Source organism: Cryptomeria japonica, chromosome 11, assembly GCF_030272615.1.
Source record: "Cryptomeria japonica chromosome 11, Sugi_1.0, whole genome shotgun sequence".
NCBI lineage: Eukaryota > Viridiplantae > Streptophyta > Pinopsida > Cupressales > Cupressaceae > Cryptomeria > Cryptomeria japonica.
The window spans coordinates 577,541,525-577,560,727 of NC_081415.1; the positions used below are offsets into that span (position 1 = coordinate 577,541,525).

The following is a 19,203-nucleotide window of genomic DNA, read 5'->3' on the forward strand; positions in this document are numbered from 1 at the left end:
GAAAATAAAAGATGGGTTGTAGAAATCAAGGAGCACTTGGAAACTGGAACTTTAGCTTCAAAGTCCTCGTTGAGGCCTAATCTTTGTGAAAAATGTTAAGGGTTTTAGGTTTCTTTGAGAACTTAGGACTAATCAAAAGGATTCAAAAAGGGGTGTTACCTGAAGAACACTGAAGGGAATTGGAGAATGAGATACAAACCAAAACAAGATGAATAGAAAGAATCAAAACTGCAACAAAGAACTAAAAAAGTCTAAGGGGTTGAGCTTAATTGGTTAAAACATTGGGTTTTCATCGTGGAGACCTAAGTTCAATTCTCCATAGGGACATCTAAAGTGGAATTCTAAGTTGCGACTCTTGGTCTTCCATAATGGCTTCTAATATGGAGGTGGTTTCTAAAATAAAAATGGATTTCTAAGTGGCAACTCTTAGTCTTGCACAAGTAATTTCTAGCGTGTTTGCTAGTAGGGATCAAGTCTTGTTGAGTGCAAGGCTCTGACATCATAAGGGATGAGGTTGGGATTGTGTCTTGGGCGAATTTGACAGAATGGGTACCTCTTAGTCCTTGGCTCTTAGCCGAAGATGTTTTAGTTTAAGGCTCGTGCTCCCATATCGAGTAGCTAAAACTACTTTGTGGATGAAAAATCCTCCATAACAAAGTCCCTATACTTAACCAAGGAAAATAATAAAATTTATAGATAAACATAACAAATATCACCACTCACGTGGAACCATTCAACTATGCCACTACATTATTAAAATCTTTTTTACAATTGTGACAACACCCACTTCCTCAACGTCAAAATCCTCCCATGAGGCTACTCTTCTTCACCACCTCATATTCATAAAGAACACTGGGTCTTAGATGTTAGGTTTACTCTAATTCATCCTTCATGGAACATATAATTGCCTAGTCAAAAACTAACTCTCATCAACTTTGTTATGAAACTAGACATTGGAAAATGCCAAAAGAAGCTTGGGAAGAAAGAGTGTATTTTTTGCACTTTTGTGAAAGTGGAATAATTTTTTTTTTTTTCATTTTAGAGTGTGATGCCTTCAAGGACAACAAAGACAATTATGTAAATATTTTGACAGTTGGATTTTGGTATAATTTATTTAATGAGGGGACCGTTGAGAAGTTGGGGGTGCTCATTATTATATTGCATATGAAAAGAAATGAAATGTAGAGGCTAGTTTGATTAGGCGGTTTGTCTCATAGAGTAGGGGAAGGGTATGTGAGTAGTCATTATAGCTAAATTTGTGCACCCTAAGCTCCTAAATGGTACATTGGATATTGAATTTTTTTTGGGTTGTCTTCATACGTGACTTAAGAGCTTAAAGCTATTGTTTAAGCTTCTAGGTAGTTATGAAGAGTCTTGGATGATTCGTTATGCGCACAAAGGTCAACAAGTGGTCATTTAGAGGTGTTGACCATTACCTAATTAAAGGTGCCCCAATAACTGTGCACTACAATCACCTCAAAAATTTGCACAACTAATCTAATAAATATTCTTATAAGAACCAATACATTTTCCTCTAATAACTGTTTTTATCAATACTCACACACAAATGTCCCACTATTTGTATGCTATGGATACTAATAAAGTTGCACAACTCTTCCAATCAAACATTAAAAATGTTAACTATTAGAAATACAAATAGACAACTAATAGCACATATGAAATATTTTAATTAACTTTTAATTATTATTATTTTATTTTTTTAAAATTAGTAATAAAAAATTGAATGAACAAAAAGTGAACAGAAGAATAGACTATAAGTAGATCCCTTCCCCTATTTGTAACCTATTTACCCTTTAAAACTTCTTGAAGTACATTGTTTTTTTGTTCTATTTATTGTACTCACACGCAGTACTTCAAAGGGACCTTGGCCGGCGTCATAGAAAATTGTTTATCCCAACCTAGAGTGAAAAAATAACCGCTCAAAAGTATCTTTCACATCCACTACGGGCATAAAAAGAAAACGGCATTCTCTGAAGTGGCAAAAATTTGAAAACGTGTAAGACGCCGATTCATTCCAGTGGTCTTGGAGCGCATTCCATAGTGCTTGGCATGTGTTTACACCGTCCGTACAATTTATTGACACGAAAATTGCGCCGCTTTAGGCACTTCAGAAAAGATTTTGCTGAACCCCAAAACTGTCGTCATTTCAAGGAGCCATTACCAATCGAAGGACGCCGAAGCATTTAAAAGTTCTCCCATCCTTCCAAACCCTTGGCAATATTTTCAACGCACCCAAACATACAGCCAATGATACAAATTTAATGCAGTAGACAAACCCAAGAAACGACCAAACCAAACAGTCTTTCATATTCATTTCAAGTCCGCAAAAATATTTTCACAGCAAATATAACAGCAGAACTTGGGTTATAGAGCAGGGCAACAGTTTAAATATTCAGATTTACGCTATTTTGAGTTCTGCACTCTTCAATCATTCGCTCTCGCTAGTCTATCGTGGTTGTTGATTTTTTTTCGAGGCAAAAATTTGGTGAAATTGAGCTATTTTGCTGATCTTTTTAGATAGTCGAAAGTACGATGCAGGAGAACTAAGAATTTTTTTTCTATAGAAGAAAGTGGCAGTTTATTTATATTGAATCGTGTGGAGTAGAGAGTGGAGGGTTATTTAAGGATGGCTTTGCAGAAGAGTGGGGAAAGAGTAATGGTGGAGTCGATACAGTTCGTGTTGGCGTTTGTGTTCCTGATGGCAGCGTGCGTTGAGCTGGGGGATGCTGCTGCTGTGGTGGATGTGTACAGAATAATACAATATGATCTGGGAGGTATTCCCTTCGGCTCTCGTCGTGCCGGTGTCAATCATCACGCTGGATCGATGCTGTTTGCTCCCGGGACGGATCTCTCGCGTACCGTGGTCATAATGCCTCTTAGAGAACTCAACCTCACTTTTCTCAATGGTCAGCTCCTCTTTTATCCAACTATATCTTTAGAAAAGAAAGAGCATTTTAATATTTTTCTGTCAGGTTTTTGGTGAGGCTATGGCGGCCTTTAATCCATGGATCACATTTTCACACACATGGGTCCCTTTGGAATTTACCTTATGGAGTACTTCCTTAATATTTGTAAATTTGGGTCACCCTAAAATTTACGACATAATTTTTTCTACCTTGTTACCCATTCCTGACATTGAACAACAATATGCGGGTCCAGAGATATTTTTTATTCATTTTGATCACAAATTTCTGGAAGTTATATTCCTTAAATCATTGCGGAAGCTTGAAGTCTTTATCTTTGTTAGTTGTCAAGTTATATTCTTTAAATCATTGCAGGATTTGAAATCAAGCTCTACTAACCTTGTTATCGTTACACCGTGAGCCCTTGAACTTTTGTTATATAATTTTGTGGCTTCTTGATTTCTATTGAATAAACTCTAATGTTTTTTAATTTTTAATTTGCTTGATTACTATGAGATAAGTAGGGAGCAGAAAAATCTATGGAGAATAAACATCTAACATATCCATTTCATCCTGAGACAGATCACTGAGTGTGATCCCAAATGTTGATTATAAGTCTATTGCATTGTTTATTCTATGAGCTTGTGTCATATTTACATGGACTGTGAAAACATTATGTGTTTAATATTGAGCCAGTATTTTGTTTATTAAAATTAATTATCATACAACGTGAAACCCAAATTGCTGGAAATTAACAGTAGAAAATGGTGTGAACTTCTATGAAGATAAAAGTGACACGAACTAACTGGAAATTGATTTAGTGAGTGAGATGATACGGAAAAAAACCTATTTATTGTTTCAGGTCAGTTGGCCCAATATTGTCTGCAGGCAGGCTGGCCATCCAGATTCTCAGATGCCAAGGGCCAAAATGATTAAGCCAGGAGAGAGTGCAGCCTTGCTATATATCCGTGGACATGCTAGTAGAAGACTAAAACTAGACTAAGGTTTACAATGGAAAAAGAAGGTGAAGAAGTGCATCTGCAGATCTTTGTCCAAATTGTCTAGGCTTGATTGACGCCAAATACTTGTACAACTGAACATTATACACTAAAAAAGGCAAATAGTTATGTACTTGATAACTCTCAAGTAGATAAGTTAAAAAAATTGTCTAATAAAGAAGTTTGAATTGCATAATAAGTTCAAATCGTAACTGGAAGATAAGTACTAATCTTCCTATTAAATGATTCTTTCCCCACCAAAAAACATAAAAATATGCCGTAGAGGCAGTCCAGTATAGACAAACAACGAAGATAAACTCATGTATGAATTGCTGCACAGGAGGTGCAAACAAGTGATGTTTTTTTTTTCTTTTTTCAGAAGTCTATCAAGGGGTGGTGTGCAAATTCCAAGTGAGGTGATCCCATAAAGTTAGATGCAACTGACAGAGGACACGAATGCCTTTTTATCAATCACTTTATAGTCGGCAAAACTTGTAGATCAGTGTAGTTGCAAAGTCACCCTTGCTTATTATAAGAAACTTTGTTGCTTCTTTGTTACAGTGTGATCACTTCATCATTTTTGCAATTTGATTGTTCCTAGTAGCATGTGTTGATGTATGTAGCTAGGTCGCCGACCTAGCTCGCCTAGCATGCATGTGGTCCTGCCAGCCTTAGAAGACATTAATAGTCGGGCCCTAATTGGGCGTCATATGTAACTTGTGATTAAGTTAAATGTAACTTGCAACTAAGGGAGACTCATATGTAACTTGTAATATATAGGTCTAACCCTATCCTTGGCGCCAAAAGTATATGGCCGACTTGAGGTCCATTAGGAGGTATTGATTCATATATATGCAAGGTCATGAATTGAATAACATGAAGGACATGTAGTGTGCTCGGGGGTGACGATAAGAGCTTATCGTCTATGGTTGGGAAGGCAACAGATCTGATGTTTGCTTGCAGTTAACGAGCACCACCATAAAATCAACAGCAAGCGAGTTGCTTTTGCAATTTGGATATACAGTATTTGCTGGAATTGTATGTTATTAGTCTATGAGGTTCCATATTTGGAGTGTTATAAATGATGAAAACACGCAGCAGAATCACATTAACAAGCTACAAGACTAAATTATATGCATCATGTCACATAAACACAGTAGTCAAGCAGAGAGAGTTTATTTGTATTTATTTTGTGTTAATGGGTTTTTCCGTCCTGGCCTGAAACAGGTCTGCCCTGGGCATAGCCAGATGACTCAACATACCTGGAGGGTACTTGGGTTGCCTGACTGTGTTGGGGGTGAATGCACAGGATACATGCCCTTGAACAGCTTGAAAAACTGATATCAAAAAAATCCATAAAACTGTGAAACATGAAAAATTGATTCTCTTACTGAGTTGTACCTGGAGGGTACTCGGATTTTCTGGCTATGCCTAGGGTGAATCCACAGGGTGCAGCTCCTTAAACAGCTTGAAAACATGATAACAAAATACATAAAAAAAGCTACAACCATAAAACATGAAAAAGTCATCCTGTGATTAGGTTCTCTTACTCTTCATCCTTTTCATTTTGTCTATCATTGATATTTCCTACTGGCTTGGCTTCTTGTCTTGTTCCCTTAGGCCCATTGCTTGACCATTGCAATGAGCTCCTAACAGGCCTGACGAGGTCCATTAACTGTTCAGCTCACAGGAGGCCCTTTAGACAGCATTTTTGCTAAGAAGATTCCTGCTAAGACGTGGTTGAGCTCTGTAAATTTTCTTAAATGTTTGCAAACTATTGAATCGTCTTTACCATTTTCTGGGAAAAAGGCTACCAGATGGCTGTTCAGTCAAACCCATGAATTAAATGTGACGAAGAAGGATTGTACCAAGTGAATGTTAGGACTAAACAACAAAAATCTTTAACAAAAATTATGTATTAACTAACTCATATATTTATATAACATATTAATAATATCAAATCTATATTAATTAATTTATTATATACCTTATTTAGTTGTTAGGACTAAACAACAAAAATCTTTAACAAAAACTATGTATTAACCAATTCATATATTTATAAAACATATTAATAATATCAAATCTATATAAGTAATTTATTATATACCTTATTTAGTAGTTGTTGATTTGTTTGTATATATATTATTAACATATTTGTATTTACTATTTATAATTATTTGTTTATAATGTATTTATGTATTGTATTTCTGAACTCAATCATACTAAATCTAGGAAAAAAATTGTCATACCGGTGAACCCAAACCCCAAAACTCTACTCGAACCAGTAACTTGGTGCTTATTCAGTGTTGATACTTGATACTTTTGTTGTAATAAGCAAAAGTATATTAAACCTCATTTAAAGAAGGAAGAGAGATTCACTAGGGAAAATTGTTTCCCATACAACATATAACAACCAAATGACTTGTAAAGATGAAACTTTAAGAGTACAATAGTGTATGACTACCCAAAGATGGAATGTTGTGGTGAACTAGAAGCTTAAGTGTGCTTTTTTCTTCAAATCGAGAAGTTAGAAGAATTAGCCACTAAAAGATTGGCTGCCATCAGAGGTTAAAGGTGAAGAAGAGGTAGAAGTTTTATACCTAACCAATAGACAGTGAAGATCATCTCCCTGGCAACAGGCAAACTGGTGTCAGAGTAGTTTGCCATGGCCAAGAGGGGTGTTTTTGTGAAGTTGAGAGGAAGGGGCGGGAGGAATGCTGCCTTTGTAGAAACGTTGCTAATGCCTTGGACCCTAATGAATCTTGTGAATATGCATTAAGAGCAGAGGAGAAGCGAAATCGAAAGGGCTAAATTTTGAGTAAGAAAGCTGATAACTACCAAATAGAGGAAAAGGGAGTTCCTCCAAGCCTACTACAGAAGAAGACCTAGGTGAAAGTTAGATTTTTGGGGAAGGGGAAGCTTTAGAAGTAGAGAACATGGACAACTGCCTTTAAGGGAGCGAAAGCCTTTGAAGTGTTTTATTTGTGATGATGCCCACAAGGTTATATTTTGCCCTCAAGACTCAAAAAGGGTGATGGTAGCCCAAGAAGAAGAAAATCCTTGGTAAGAAGAAGTTGAAGCTGAATAAGAAGAGAACTTAATGCTGATAAAATCTTAATATTTGGGTACAAAGAAACATCTGAAAATGATTGGAAGAGGAAAAGTGTCTTTCAAACAAAATGCAAATGTAAGGACAAGGTATTTAAGGCAATCATATATGGTGGATCTACTAATAATTTGGTGAGTATAGAAATGGTTGACAAATTACAACTTGCTTGTGTTCCCAAAATTTAACCCCTATAAGATTTCTTGGTTCAAAAAGAATCATAGTGTTCTGGTGGATAAATCTTGTCTCCTAGCACTCAAAATTGGCCCTTATGTGGATGAAGTGCTCTGTGATGTAGTGCCAATGGGTGTGTGTCATTTGTTGTTGGGCAGGCCTTGGCAGTATGACTGAAATGTAGTCCACTAGTTTAGAGAAAATCCTTATAGATTCAACATAAAAGAAAGAAGACTCTCTTAAAGCCATGGAAAGAAGAGGATACGTTTGAAATGGCAGCCTTGTCTCTTGTTTCAACCAGCTATAAGAAATTTTGCAATGAGAACAAGGGATCAAGTTGTTACTTGTTATGGCCAAATGAAGCAAGGGAGCCTAGTAGGTTCCAACCTCCACCAGAGATGCAAAAGTTGAAAAAATAATCTGATATAACTCTAGTAGAGCTGTGAGCTGGTTTACCTCCTTCACGAGGTACTACACACCTTATTGACTGAGTGCTAGGGTCCAAGCTTCCTAAGCAAGCTACATATTGATTATGTTTGAAAGAAAGTGAATAAATGAGAAGGAAGATTTGCAAATTGTTAGAAAAGGTGTTCATAAGGGAGAGCATGAGCCCTTGTGCCACACCAACTTTACATTCACCTAAAATAGGAGGCAAATAAGGAATGTGTGTGGACTCTAGAACCATTAACAAGATTACGGTAAAGTATCAGTATCCCCTTCCTAGAATGGATGACATGTTAGATTGTTTGGCAAGTGGTAAAATTTTCTCCAAGGTTGTTTTGAGAAGTGGTTACTATCAAATTCAAACCTAAGAAGGGGACGAATGAAAGAAAACATTCAAGGTCAAGGATGGTTTGTATGGATGGTTGGTGATGTCTTTTGGAATGTCCAATGTCCCTACTACTTTCATGTGCACCATGAACTAGGTATTAAGATCCTACAGTGGAAAATTTGTCATAATCTATTTTGGTGATATTTTGATTTTCAGCAAGAGCATGGAAGAATATTTGAAGCATCTTTAAATTATTTCTGATACAATTGGAACGGAGAGATCATTTATAAATCTTGAAAAGGGGGTTCATAAGGGAGAGCATGAGCCCTTGTGCCACACCAACTTTACTTTCACCTAAAATAGGAGGTAAATAAGGAATTTGCGTGGACTCTAGAGCCATTAACAAGATCACTGTAAAGTATCGGTATCCCCTTCCTAAAATGGATGACATGTTAGATTGTTTGGCAAGTGGTAAGATTTTCTCCAAGGTTGATTTGAGAAGTGGTTACCATCAAATTTGAACTTGAGAAGGGGATGAATGAAAGACAACATTCAAGGTCAAGGATGGTTTATATGAATGGTTGGTGATGTCTTATGGAATGTCTAATGTACCTACTACTTTCATGTGGACCATGAACTAGGTTTTAAGATCCTACAGTGGCAAATTTGTCATAATCTATTTTGGTGATATTTTGATTTTTTCAGCAAGAGCACGGAAGAATATTTGAAGCATATTTAAATTATTTTTGATACAATTAGAATGGAGAGGTCATTTCTAAATCTTTAAAAAGGGGTTCATAAGGGAAAGCACGAGTCCTTGTACCACCCCAGCTTTACTTTCACCTAAAAAAGGAGGTAAATAAGGATTGTGTGTGGACTCTAGAGCCATTATTAAGATCACAGTAAAGTATTAGTATCCCCTTTGTAGAATGGATGACATGTTAGATTGTTTGGCAAGTGGTAAGATTTTTTCCAAGGTTGATTTGAGAAGCGGTTACCATCAAATTCAAACCCGAGAAGGGGATGAATGTAAGACAACATTCAAGGTCAAGGATGGTTTATATGAATGGTTGTTGATGTCTTTTGGAATGTCTAATGGCCCTACTACTTGCATGTGCGCCATGAACTAGGTATTAAGAATTAAGATCCTACTGTGGAAATTTGTCATAATCTAATTTGGTGATACTTTGATTTTCACCAAGAGCATGGAAGAATATTTGAAGCATCTTTAAGTTATTTTTGATACAGTTAGAATGGAGAGTGTTGAAATAGTAGCTAGCTCGGATACTTGTCAATGGCAATTAAAATACACATGTATTATCTATCATGTAAATCGAACTTAGGGCTGGGCCCAAATACATGTAACTTGTAATTATGTCTTGCTTGGGCAAGACCTATATATAATGTAACTTGTGGATATGACAGGCCCTATAAATGTAACTTGTGGATAGGACAGGCCCTATAAATGTAACTTGTAATTTGGTCTGAGCGATGTAACTTGTGGTCCTATATTGAATGTAACTTGTAGATAGGGTAGGCCTAATATGTATTTTGAGCGATTATGTAATTGGGCTGGGCCCAAACTCATGTAGCGTGTGGTAAAGGCAATCAAGCAATAACGTCTTAATAGGTCAAGACCTATTTGGACGATGTACATAATATTATTATTAAATTAACAAGGCAGGCCGACTTGAGACTTGACACCACAAGTCAAGTATATAAGCAAGTCATTTGCACAACATAATGAATCAATTAATGTACAAGGCAAATCATTCTTAAGACTGTCAACACATGTAATCTGCTCTCCAATTTTTGGCGATCTCTCTCTCTCTCTCTTGTGTGAACTTGCTCCTCATCCATTGTGTGAAGGCTGGTTGTTAGGTGATGCTATCAAGATCTTGTGAAGCTAATGAAGACTTGCCTTGAGTGAATTTGATGCTGATGATAAGGGCTGCAATCTCCATTATCATATAAAGTGGAATTCAGATCTGCTATCTTGCTGGTTGAACAGCAATCTGAAATAAGCACACTTGCCTTGTAATTGCCTACATTTGAGATAATACACATTGTACTTTGTGGCTGGGGTTTTCACCTCCAAGAGAGAGGTTTTCCCAGGGTATTGGTGTGTCTTGTTTTGTGTTTTTATTGCTGTTACTGTTCTGTTATAACCTGATTATTGAAGATTAACTTCTGATTGCTTAAAATTAACAGAGGTGTCGGCTGTAAATCTTGAAAAAAGTGAGTTTTGTAGAGACAAGTTGGTTTTCCTTGGAAATGTGATTTAAGAAGAAGTAAGCATGGATCTTGAAAATATTTTGGCTATACCTGAATGGCCTAACCCTCAAAGTATTACAGAAATAAGAAGTTCTTGTGGGTTTTTAAACTTCTATAAGAGGTTTGTTAGAAACTTTATTGAAAAGTTCTCCCTTAATGGGTTGTACTAAAGGAAAGTCTTTTTCTTGGACTCAAGCAGCTAAAAGAAGTTTTGAGCAGCTTAAAGAGAAGGTGACTGAAGCCCTTATACTGGCCTCACTAGACTTTTTTTCTATAGTTAAATGTGATGCTTCTGTAGTAGCCAATGGGGACGTGTTAAGTCAAGAGGGCAAGGCAATTGCCTATTTTATTGAGAAACTAAATGATGCCAAGAAGGGGTGTGACACTTATGATAAAGATTAAAGAATTGTATGTTATCGTCCAAACAATGAAATAGTTGGAGGCACTACTTGGTACAGAGAGAATTCATTTTGTTGACATACAATCAAGCATTGAAATGTATCAGCTCTCAAGCCAAGTGTAGAGCTTGAAAAACGAACCTCTATGAAGGTAATCAAACCCCTCGAGATTCCAGTCTCAACTCTCCACTCAGAACATACCCTCATGTAACTATGACCTGTGAGCTTGTTTACTGTTCAAGAGAATGATCGTTTAATCAACTGTATTAATTAACTAAACTATTTTGATCTCAGAATACGAAAATATAGGCCATAGAGACCTTTTGGACAACTTCATTAGCTCTTTGTCTAGAACGAATGCGTGGGTCTACAATGACAGTGGGACACACAAGCGTCTTGTATGAATAGAACAAAGAGACTATCATAGGAAAGTACATAACGAACTGTATCCCGTTCTGAGAACTAAGTACTATGAAAATACAAAATACAAAAAACAAAAAATATTGAATATAACTAAAGCAATATAATGACAAGGAGGAAGCAAAGGAGTATCACCAAGAAATCATGAATGAAGCTCCAACAAAGGTGATGATCTTCTCCATTGGAACCTGCACACATAAGATCGAGATGAAATGGTTAGACGGTTGTGTTAAGAAGTTTGCCTCAGTCAAACCCCCATTTTGGTGTTCCCATCTCCATGAACAACCTTAGATAGGATTGTAGACAAATAAACACAAGTAAAATATGAATGATATGCTATTAGAAAGACAATAGATCAAATGCAAAACCCAAAGAGTTACCCTCCTTTGAAACTAGAAGCAATGTAACTCGTTGGAATGAAGAAGAACAACCTTCGAGATAGCAGAGCTTTGTTGGATGTCTCAGCAATAGTGGATAGCAAGGTGTTGAAGTTGTGAATGGAAGAAATGCAACAATGGAGCACTGGTATGTTGTGAGAGTGTTTAAGAAGTTCAGAAAATGCAAGAGAGATTTGAGAATAGCTAAGAGAGCCAAAAGAAGAAGAAATTTAGCCAAAAAGGTAAGTTATATTGAACACCTAGTCGTCCCTGATGTTGGTGTGATCGTAGAGAGGTGTTACAGTGCCCAACATCAGCAAGTGTAACGCCCCAATGACCAGCTCAGTCGTGGATATTTGCAGGACGCTAGTGCGGCATGTAAATGTGTCCAGGGTGTGCATGCATCTGAGTGCAATCCAGACCTAATGGTCAAGGAGTCAGGTGTGGAAGGTGGCATAGATCCTTGTCAAATCAGGGATAAAGGTTTAAAGTTCACAATTGTCTTTAATTCAGCTAAAGAGAAGGCTCATGTAATGTGAAATTGCATAGGATGCAATTTACAACGTTACATTTTGCCCCGACTTTAGCGAGCATATGCATTTATAAAGAAATGTGAGCTAAAGTAGAGAGAAAGAGAGTCGGGATTAATTTTCTGAGCTAAAATAGTTGGAATTTCCCTAAAACCACAGCCTCCCTTCTAGTATTTTGTGTTAAGTTTATTTAAATTCTGTGATTAAGAGGATAGAAGAGATGAAGATATAGTCTGGAATTAAATTTGAACTGCAGTAGTGTGAATGGAAGGAAGCACAACACTTATTAATTTCGGTATTGTTCTCCTCATTGTATGCATGTTATATATATGTGAATGAGAGGGTACGTAGAGAAGAGATATGTCTTCCCACGTGGGAAGACACATCTCTTCCCTACGTACCACTCATAATATCACAGCACGTTAACAAACATATCGCTTGCTTGACTGTTGGCGATTTATTATAAATCGTTTAATCCCAGCCTGTTAACATGAAGGGGTGTAACTGGTGGCAAACACCATAATTCGATTTTGATTTATTTATTGTTTATTGTTAACGTATATACGAATATGTTAACATGTAATCAATTTATGCATCGGAATTTATGGAATTGTACGACTGACGTTACAAGAATTAACATTTTGTTTATCCTTAGAACCTTTGAATTTCACTTAAAAGAAGCCTTGAAGAGACCAGTCAGAGGTGATGGTAGAAATTGCTTAAGTGATGCTGTTCCCATTTTTTCAAGGTTAGAGTTAGAAATCAAGTAAACTTTGATACCTCTTTCAAACTAAATGCCATAGAAGTAATATCTGGTCTTTACTCAACGCACTTTGCTAGAGCATAAGAGCAAGGCTGTGAGGAGGGGTGTGGATTTGCTGATTTTTTTTTTCCATGTGAAAGTTGCTAAAAATTCCTGGGTGAGATGTCTCAAGTCCTGGAACCACTCAATTCATAAGAGGAAAGAGTTTTCCCATGTCTAGGTTGCTTCTTTTGGCTCTCAAAGATATGAAAATCATTTGTTCTTTCCATTTTTAGCCAAATATTAAATTCCAGGCCTTAGAATAAGAATAGCTCTTGAGGGAGAGGAGAATGCTTCACCATTATTCTTGAACGGGCTTTCTGCCTCTGGAGTAGAAGGAATACATATATGGCAGCAAGACAGGGAGAATCAGTTGAGTTTGACAACATACTGTGCATTTGAATCTGCAGACTTTCTAGATGGGGTTGTTCTTGAACGTGGGCATGATCATCACCTTCCAGGTACTTATTGGTTTAAGCCTTAAGGTTGTAAAGGGAGAACCAATTAATTTCCTCTACTGCAGTCCTTTGAGCCTTGATCCTTTTGAATCTTCATCACCTGCCAATTTGATAATTTACTAACCCTTTTTTGATCTATATTTACCAAGGTTCTCTCAACATGCTAAGGACTGATGGAACAAAATTCGGCAACAGACTAAGACAACTAGATGTTATTACAAAGATAACCCATAATTGTGATGACTTACATGGCAACATAATTCCTACCTGACAATGACAACAAAGGATATGTGTAAGATCACCTAGTAGGTCATTGAAACAGCAGAATAAATTTGTATTTATATTGAGTTTTTCCTTAATTCTGTCTTTATGTAAATTATTTTGACATAATATGATAATTTTGTCTTGTCTTTACAATTTTCAATGACATTTATTTCTAACAACAATAAGGCAAAGTACAATTGGAAATGATTTCAAAGTAACATTGAGTCTGCATTTCTGTTTTAAATTTTGTGACAACATAGTCAAATATTTCTCAAATTTCTTTTATTCAAGCAGGCGTTTTGAATTTGCAAATCGAAGGAATTTATTCACAAATACATGCATTTCGCTTTTGTGTAATGCAAATATTAGTTTGTCCCTAATGTAATTACATTATTTTCAGTAAATAAGACATTCTGAATATAATATTTCACAAATTGAAATTTCTTGCATGCTTGCCTAAAAGAACAGAGAAGAATTCCACCTAACCAGTCATAAAATGAAGAGGGATTGCCCACCACCCAGCTGTATGGCATCATTATGTGTTTAACCCTAGCCAACCCCTAAGCCTAAGGAGATCAAAGAACTACACGCTTCCCACAGTCTCTCTCAAGGATACACAAAGGGTCTAAGAATGATCCTATTTGGATGACACACCCATGAAACCACTTCATAGCCATGTTGGGTTTCCCCACTTTTGCAACAGTAAAATCACCATAACAGCAAAAAAAAATTACCCAAAAGTAAACAGAAGTTTCTGCCACCTATGCAGACAACAAGGTGAGGAGAGGATGTTTACAGTCACATAATTTGTATTTTTTGAAAACATCTCAGCATTCTTCAATATTTGTGGACCTTATTCCTCCAACTGTTGACTTGGTGGTCAGCACCTCCTTTGGGGTTCGCGACATGGCTTAACCACCTCTTGTGGATCTGGGTAAGTCTGGTGTTTGTGACGTTCGTTGATAGCTCGAGCTTTTGATGCAACGGCAAACATACCAACAATTGGTATCAGAGCCTTGGGTCACGGGTTCGAATCCCGGGAGGTCTCCTTCATTCCGTCGGTGCGGAACCCTCAGTCGGTGCTGAGGGAGAGATTGTTGACTTGGTGGTCAGCACCTCCTTCGGGGTTCGCGACATGGCTTAACGGCCTCCCGTGGATCTGGGTAAGTCTGGTGTTTGTGACGTTCGTTGATAGCTCGAGCTTTTGGCCCAAGGGCAAACATACCAACACCAACTTCCTCCAAGGACTAGCAGACAACTCTCCCAAGTGCCCAAGTCCAATAGTATTAAGCACCATGGGATTAGCAAACAGCTTCCATGACTCCGATTTATCTTGCATCCTCTTTCAAAATCAGCATACAATCCAAAACAGTAAAACCATTAAAATTCAAAGTGGAGGAGCTCAAGAAAAATAGAAGCAAGACAAACCATTACAAGAGATCAACATTACACCTCAAACAGAAGATCCATCACACATGCCTTAAGGATATGTAAGGACTTGCCAAAGAAAATGCCACATCCTTGGTGGCAGACCCCACACAAGACAATGGTGTTCAAAGCAAAATTCAACAGCTTCAAATAAGGGCATGGGCCCCAGTCTAACATGTGCAGGCAACAACTATTGTGCAGATTGAATTTCCATAGGAAGCATGTGGTCCCCAACAACCACCTGCAAGGTAGAAATTAGAATTGGACAAGAAACAACCTGAAAACACAACACAAAATTAGAGCCAAAACAGCAAAAGTTGAATGGTCACTGTTTTTTTGTTATGCAAGATTGCCTGGGGACCTGGATGCTTTTACATCACTTTGGGTTTACCAATCTCCTAGGGACTTAAATCATGGTTAAGAGGTCCCTTCCAACCAAAAAGCTATAGGACCTGTATTCATCTTCCGCTTTAGGAGCATTTTCTAGCTCTACACGCTACCTTAAAAAGGACAAAGTTGAAATCCGATTTTACACTTTTATATGCTTTTATTTCTCTGAGACATGGGTTACAAGGTTATATCTAAATGGTCCCCTAGGTTCCTAAATCCTAACCATTAACTATCTAGCTGACTAGTCACTAATAAGGTTTTTAAGAATAAAGATGGAAGTGATTGAGAACACAAGGTGAAAATTGGGGATGTCCTTATCACCTCTTCATTCTTCCTCTGCACCTGTAATCTGCACACATTGCACTCAGCAGCATGTCTTGCAAGATAATATACACATATATCAGTCCTATAATATATTGAATTATTCTGTTCATATTTCTAAGTATGATATCACCACATATGTTGAACATATCCAGTGTTCCACGGGGACGCGTCCCCCCCCTTTTTGGGTGCGTCCCCCCATCAGAAACGTCTCGGGGACGGGGGGACGAGGACGCGACGTCCCCCGCCGTCCCGCCACCGCCACCCAAGCGCCGCCGGGATGCGGAGACGTCCCCGCGTCTCCCAAGGAGACGTGGAGATGTGGAGACGTCTCCTTGGGAGACGTCTGGGCGTCTCCCAAAGAGACATGGAGACGCCTCCACGTCTCCTTGGGAGACGTTTGGGCGTCTCCCCGTCCTTCAAGAGACGTGCAGACGTCTCTCCAAGGACGGGGAGACACCCAGACGTCTCCTGTCGCCCCCACTTATATGCAATGTTTAAAATTAAAATTTAAAAAAAAAGGGAGTTTTTAAGTTTTTTGAGGGTTAAGGGGTAACTCTAATTGGACGTGGGCCAATAGAAAAATAACACCCGATGCCTTTAGAAAATAATAAAAGTATTTTTGGCCTCGCGGGGCGCTGCCCCTCGATCCCGCAAGGGGCGATGCCCCTTGACCCCAACTTGGGGGCGCTGCCCCCAAACCCCCGTTGAAAAATATAGGGGGAAACTGCGCGGATAGAAGTAGGGAAAATCTAACCTCCGAGTTTGATTAGGCTCCATATAACAACACAACTTAGAAATCTTGGTATTTAGATTTAGTATTTCAAATTTCCTATAGTCTCATTTGAAATGTAATTCTTACACTGTAATACTGTCATTCATCTTTTCAAAACTAGTTTTTCAAGTACTATATGTATATGTACAAGTATATGAGCACCACCACCCCACCAACCCCCCGCTGCCGTCCCCCCGCCGTCCCCAAATTTAGGCCCTTGGTCCCCCCATCCCGGAAACGCGTCCCCCCCGTCCCCAACGCCCGTGTAACACTGAACATATCATACTTGGATAACGAAATAATCATATCACGCAAAGGTAGCATCAACACACATCTAATCATTATCCAGATTATATTACTAACAATCTCTGTCACATATATTCCTAATCGTTCATGTATCACAATTTCTAAGTGCATGAAGAGATAACCTTAATAGTTTGGTGATATGTGTAGAGAACTCATTTACGCACATGGTGAAATCAAAGTCACATGGCTCAAATGATACTGTCGCATCTTTACAACTCAAAATCCATATATAGATATGTGAGATGGTCAAAATATACAATGAAGAATATTAATAGAACAATAAAAGTCTATCAGTCCATGAGAAAAGAAAGATGGAGTGGGGCAACTCCTTGCCTTAACCTAGAATTAGACTTCCTGGAAGTCAATGAAAAGATGTGCATAAGCTGATCAAGGTAGTATTTCGTTCTATGTCATCAGCATCTCATCTTGCCTGTCACACTGGATAAAACACACAAGTAGTTTAAGAAATTTATTTTGTGGGGTTCACCAACATGAAAACTCCGTACATCAAGTGATATTCACCAGTATTTTCCATTTGTATCTATACTGTTCAAGTTTGAAGCTTCGGATATCTTTTCTTGTTTAGAATAGTATTAGTATTGTATAGTTCTGGGTGGTTAATGTCACTCAACATGAAAGGGGCACACTTCAGTAATGATAATTAGTGTTTTGAATTTTTTTATTTTTATTTTGTAATATTAGACTGGTTGAGTTTGGAAGTTCGAATCCTTTTGTTGCCTAAAATATTATAGTATTGTATTGTTCTGAGTGGTTAATGCCACTCACATATCGGATTATTCCTTGAACAGACTATCTGGTGAACAAGAACCTTCTAGGAGGTCTACTGCTGTTACTTCCTGGAAAACCTGCAGGCATGAAAGGCAAAGAAAGTGAGAGAGATGATGCAGAAGATCCAGATGAGAATGCAAAGAGCAGACTGGCTGAGCTGGAGCAATGGCTGATTCATAACAATTTACCTGTATGTGTAGAGCTATTTCTCAAACTCTCTCTAACTCTGCAGGGCTGCCATCAAGATAGAAAATTGTGAAAAGTTAGTTGTTTTTTAATGTACAATGGAATAAATGTATGGAATGATGTATAGGTAAAAGGTGTAATTCTATGTTAACCTAAGCTTTATGCCTCTTGTGTGCATGAGAAGGGACAAAGGAACCTTTTCACTTTATACACACACACACAAACACTCAGCAAGCTTTTTTTTAAGTTGGAGTTGGATTCGTTGCTAAAACTTGGCAAGTTGAGAAATAGTAAATTTTAAGGAAAATGCTTATAGTATTAAGGAACCTTTTCACTTTATACACACATACACGCACACACACACACTTGGATTCAGCAAGCTTTTTTTGAAGTTGGAGTTGGATTCGTTGCTAAAACTTGGCAAGTTGAGAAATAGTAAATTTTAAGGAAAATGTTTATAGTATTGCATCTCATATCAAACTAATTTTAACTGCACTTGAAAATCAATCGGTTAGATTTACCATACATGTGTAAACAGCAAAATAAGGAAAAAGTGCCATAAGCTTCATACTTGAAATCTAATACAAAAGCAAAATTGATTTGATATTCGTAAAATCTAAGTTACCGGTTTTGGTATGAGTGTGTACAGGTATTGGATTCTGGTATGGCAGTACAACAATTTGTATTTATTATTTTTCATTTGGTCAGATACAGGAATGTGTTCGTGTGTGTGTGTGTATGCATGCATGTGTGTGTGCGTGCGTGTGTGTACATATGTATGTGTGTGTGTATGTGTGTATGCATGCGTGTGTGTGTGTATGTCTGTGTATGTATGTATGCATGCATGCATGCATACATACATACATACATATATACATATAGAATATATGTAATAAAACAAAAAAATATAGAAAATAAAACAACGATACTCATAATTAGCAATAAATAAATTTAAATACCTCATAATTTGCAAAAAGTGGTGTAGGAGCACCTAGAGTCTAGTTACTATGCCAATTAGGTGTTTGAATCTTGGGAGTCAGGGGTCATGTCATTCTGATTCGATAAGGTCTATTGAGACCATTTGTAATGGATATGTCGAATTTGGAGTCATAATTTGCAAATCTGTAATGCTATTAAAAAATTGTCAAAATGTTGTTATCGGGATAAATTATACCGATAAAGTGTTGTTGCAAAAAGTTGTCAAAATGGTCATCGGGATAGTTATCCCGATAAAGGGTCTCTGTTGTAGAAAGTTGTCAAAGTTTGCCATCGAGGTAGTTATCTCGATCAAGTGTCATCGGGATAATCTATACTATTGGGATTGCACAAATCTGTTCGGCCAACCTGTTGTGATGAATTCACACATCGCCCCATTGCAAATGGGGACCCCCACTTTTTTTCGCTTTCTAGGTTAGTCCTCTTAGCTTAGTTGTTAAGTTGTTGTCGAATCTTTGCTATTAGCCTTTTGTTCGTAGTTGCTCAGGATTTGGCCAAGTCTTTCTCTTTGAGAT

At 37.6% G+C, this 19,203-nt stretch overlaps 1 protein-coding gene across 1 annotated transcript in view; it reads left to right on the plus strand.

The window, feature by feature from the left end:
* The first annotated feature begins 2,101 nt into the window (after positions 1 to 2,101).
* The window catches only part of LOC131029496 (uncharacterized), a 106,751-nt gene continuing 89,649 nt past the window's right edge, over positions 2,102 to 19,203 (plus strand). Inside the window, exons 1-2 of the mRNA XM_057960000.2 lie at positions 2,102 to 2,927; positions 17,527 to 17,696. Coding sequence (XP_057815983.2) covers positions 2,648 to 2,927; positions 17,527 to 17,696 — 450 coding nt within the window. The 5' untranslated portion in view covers positions 2,102 to 2,647. The remainder of the gene's footprint in view (positions 2,928 to 17,526; positions 17,697 to 19,203) is intronic.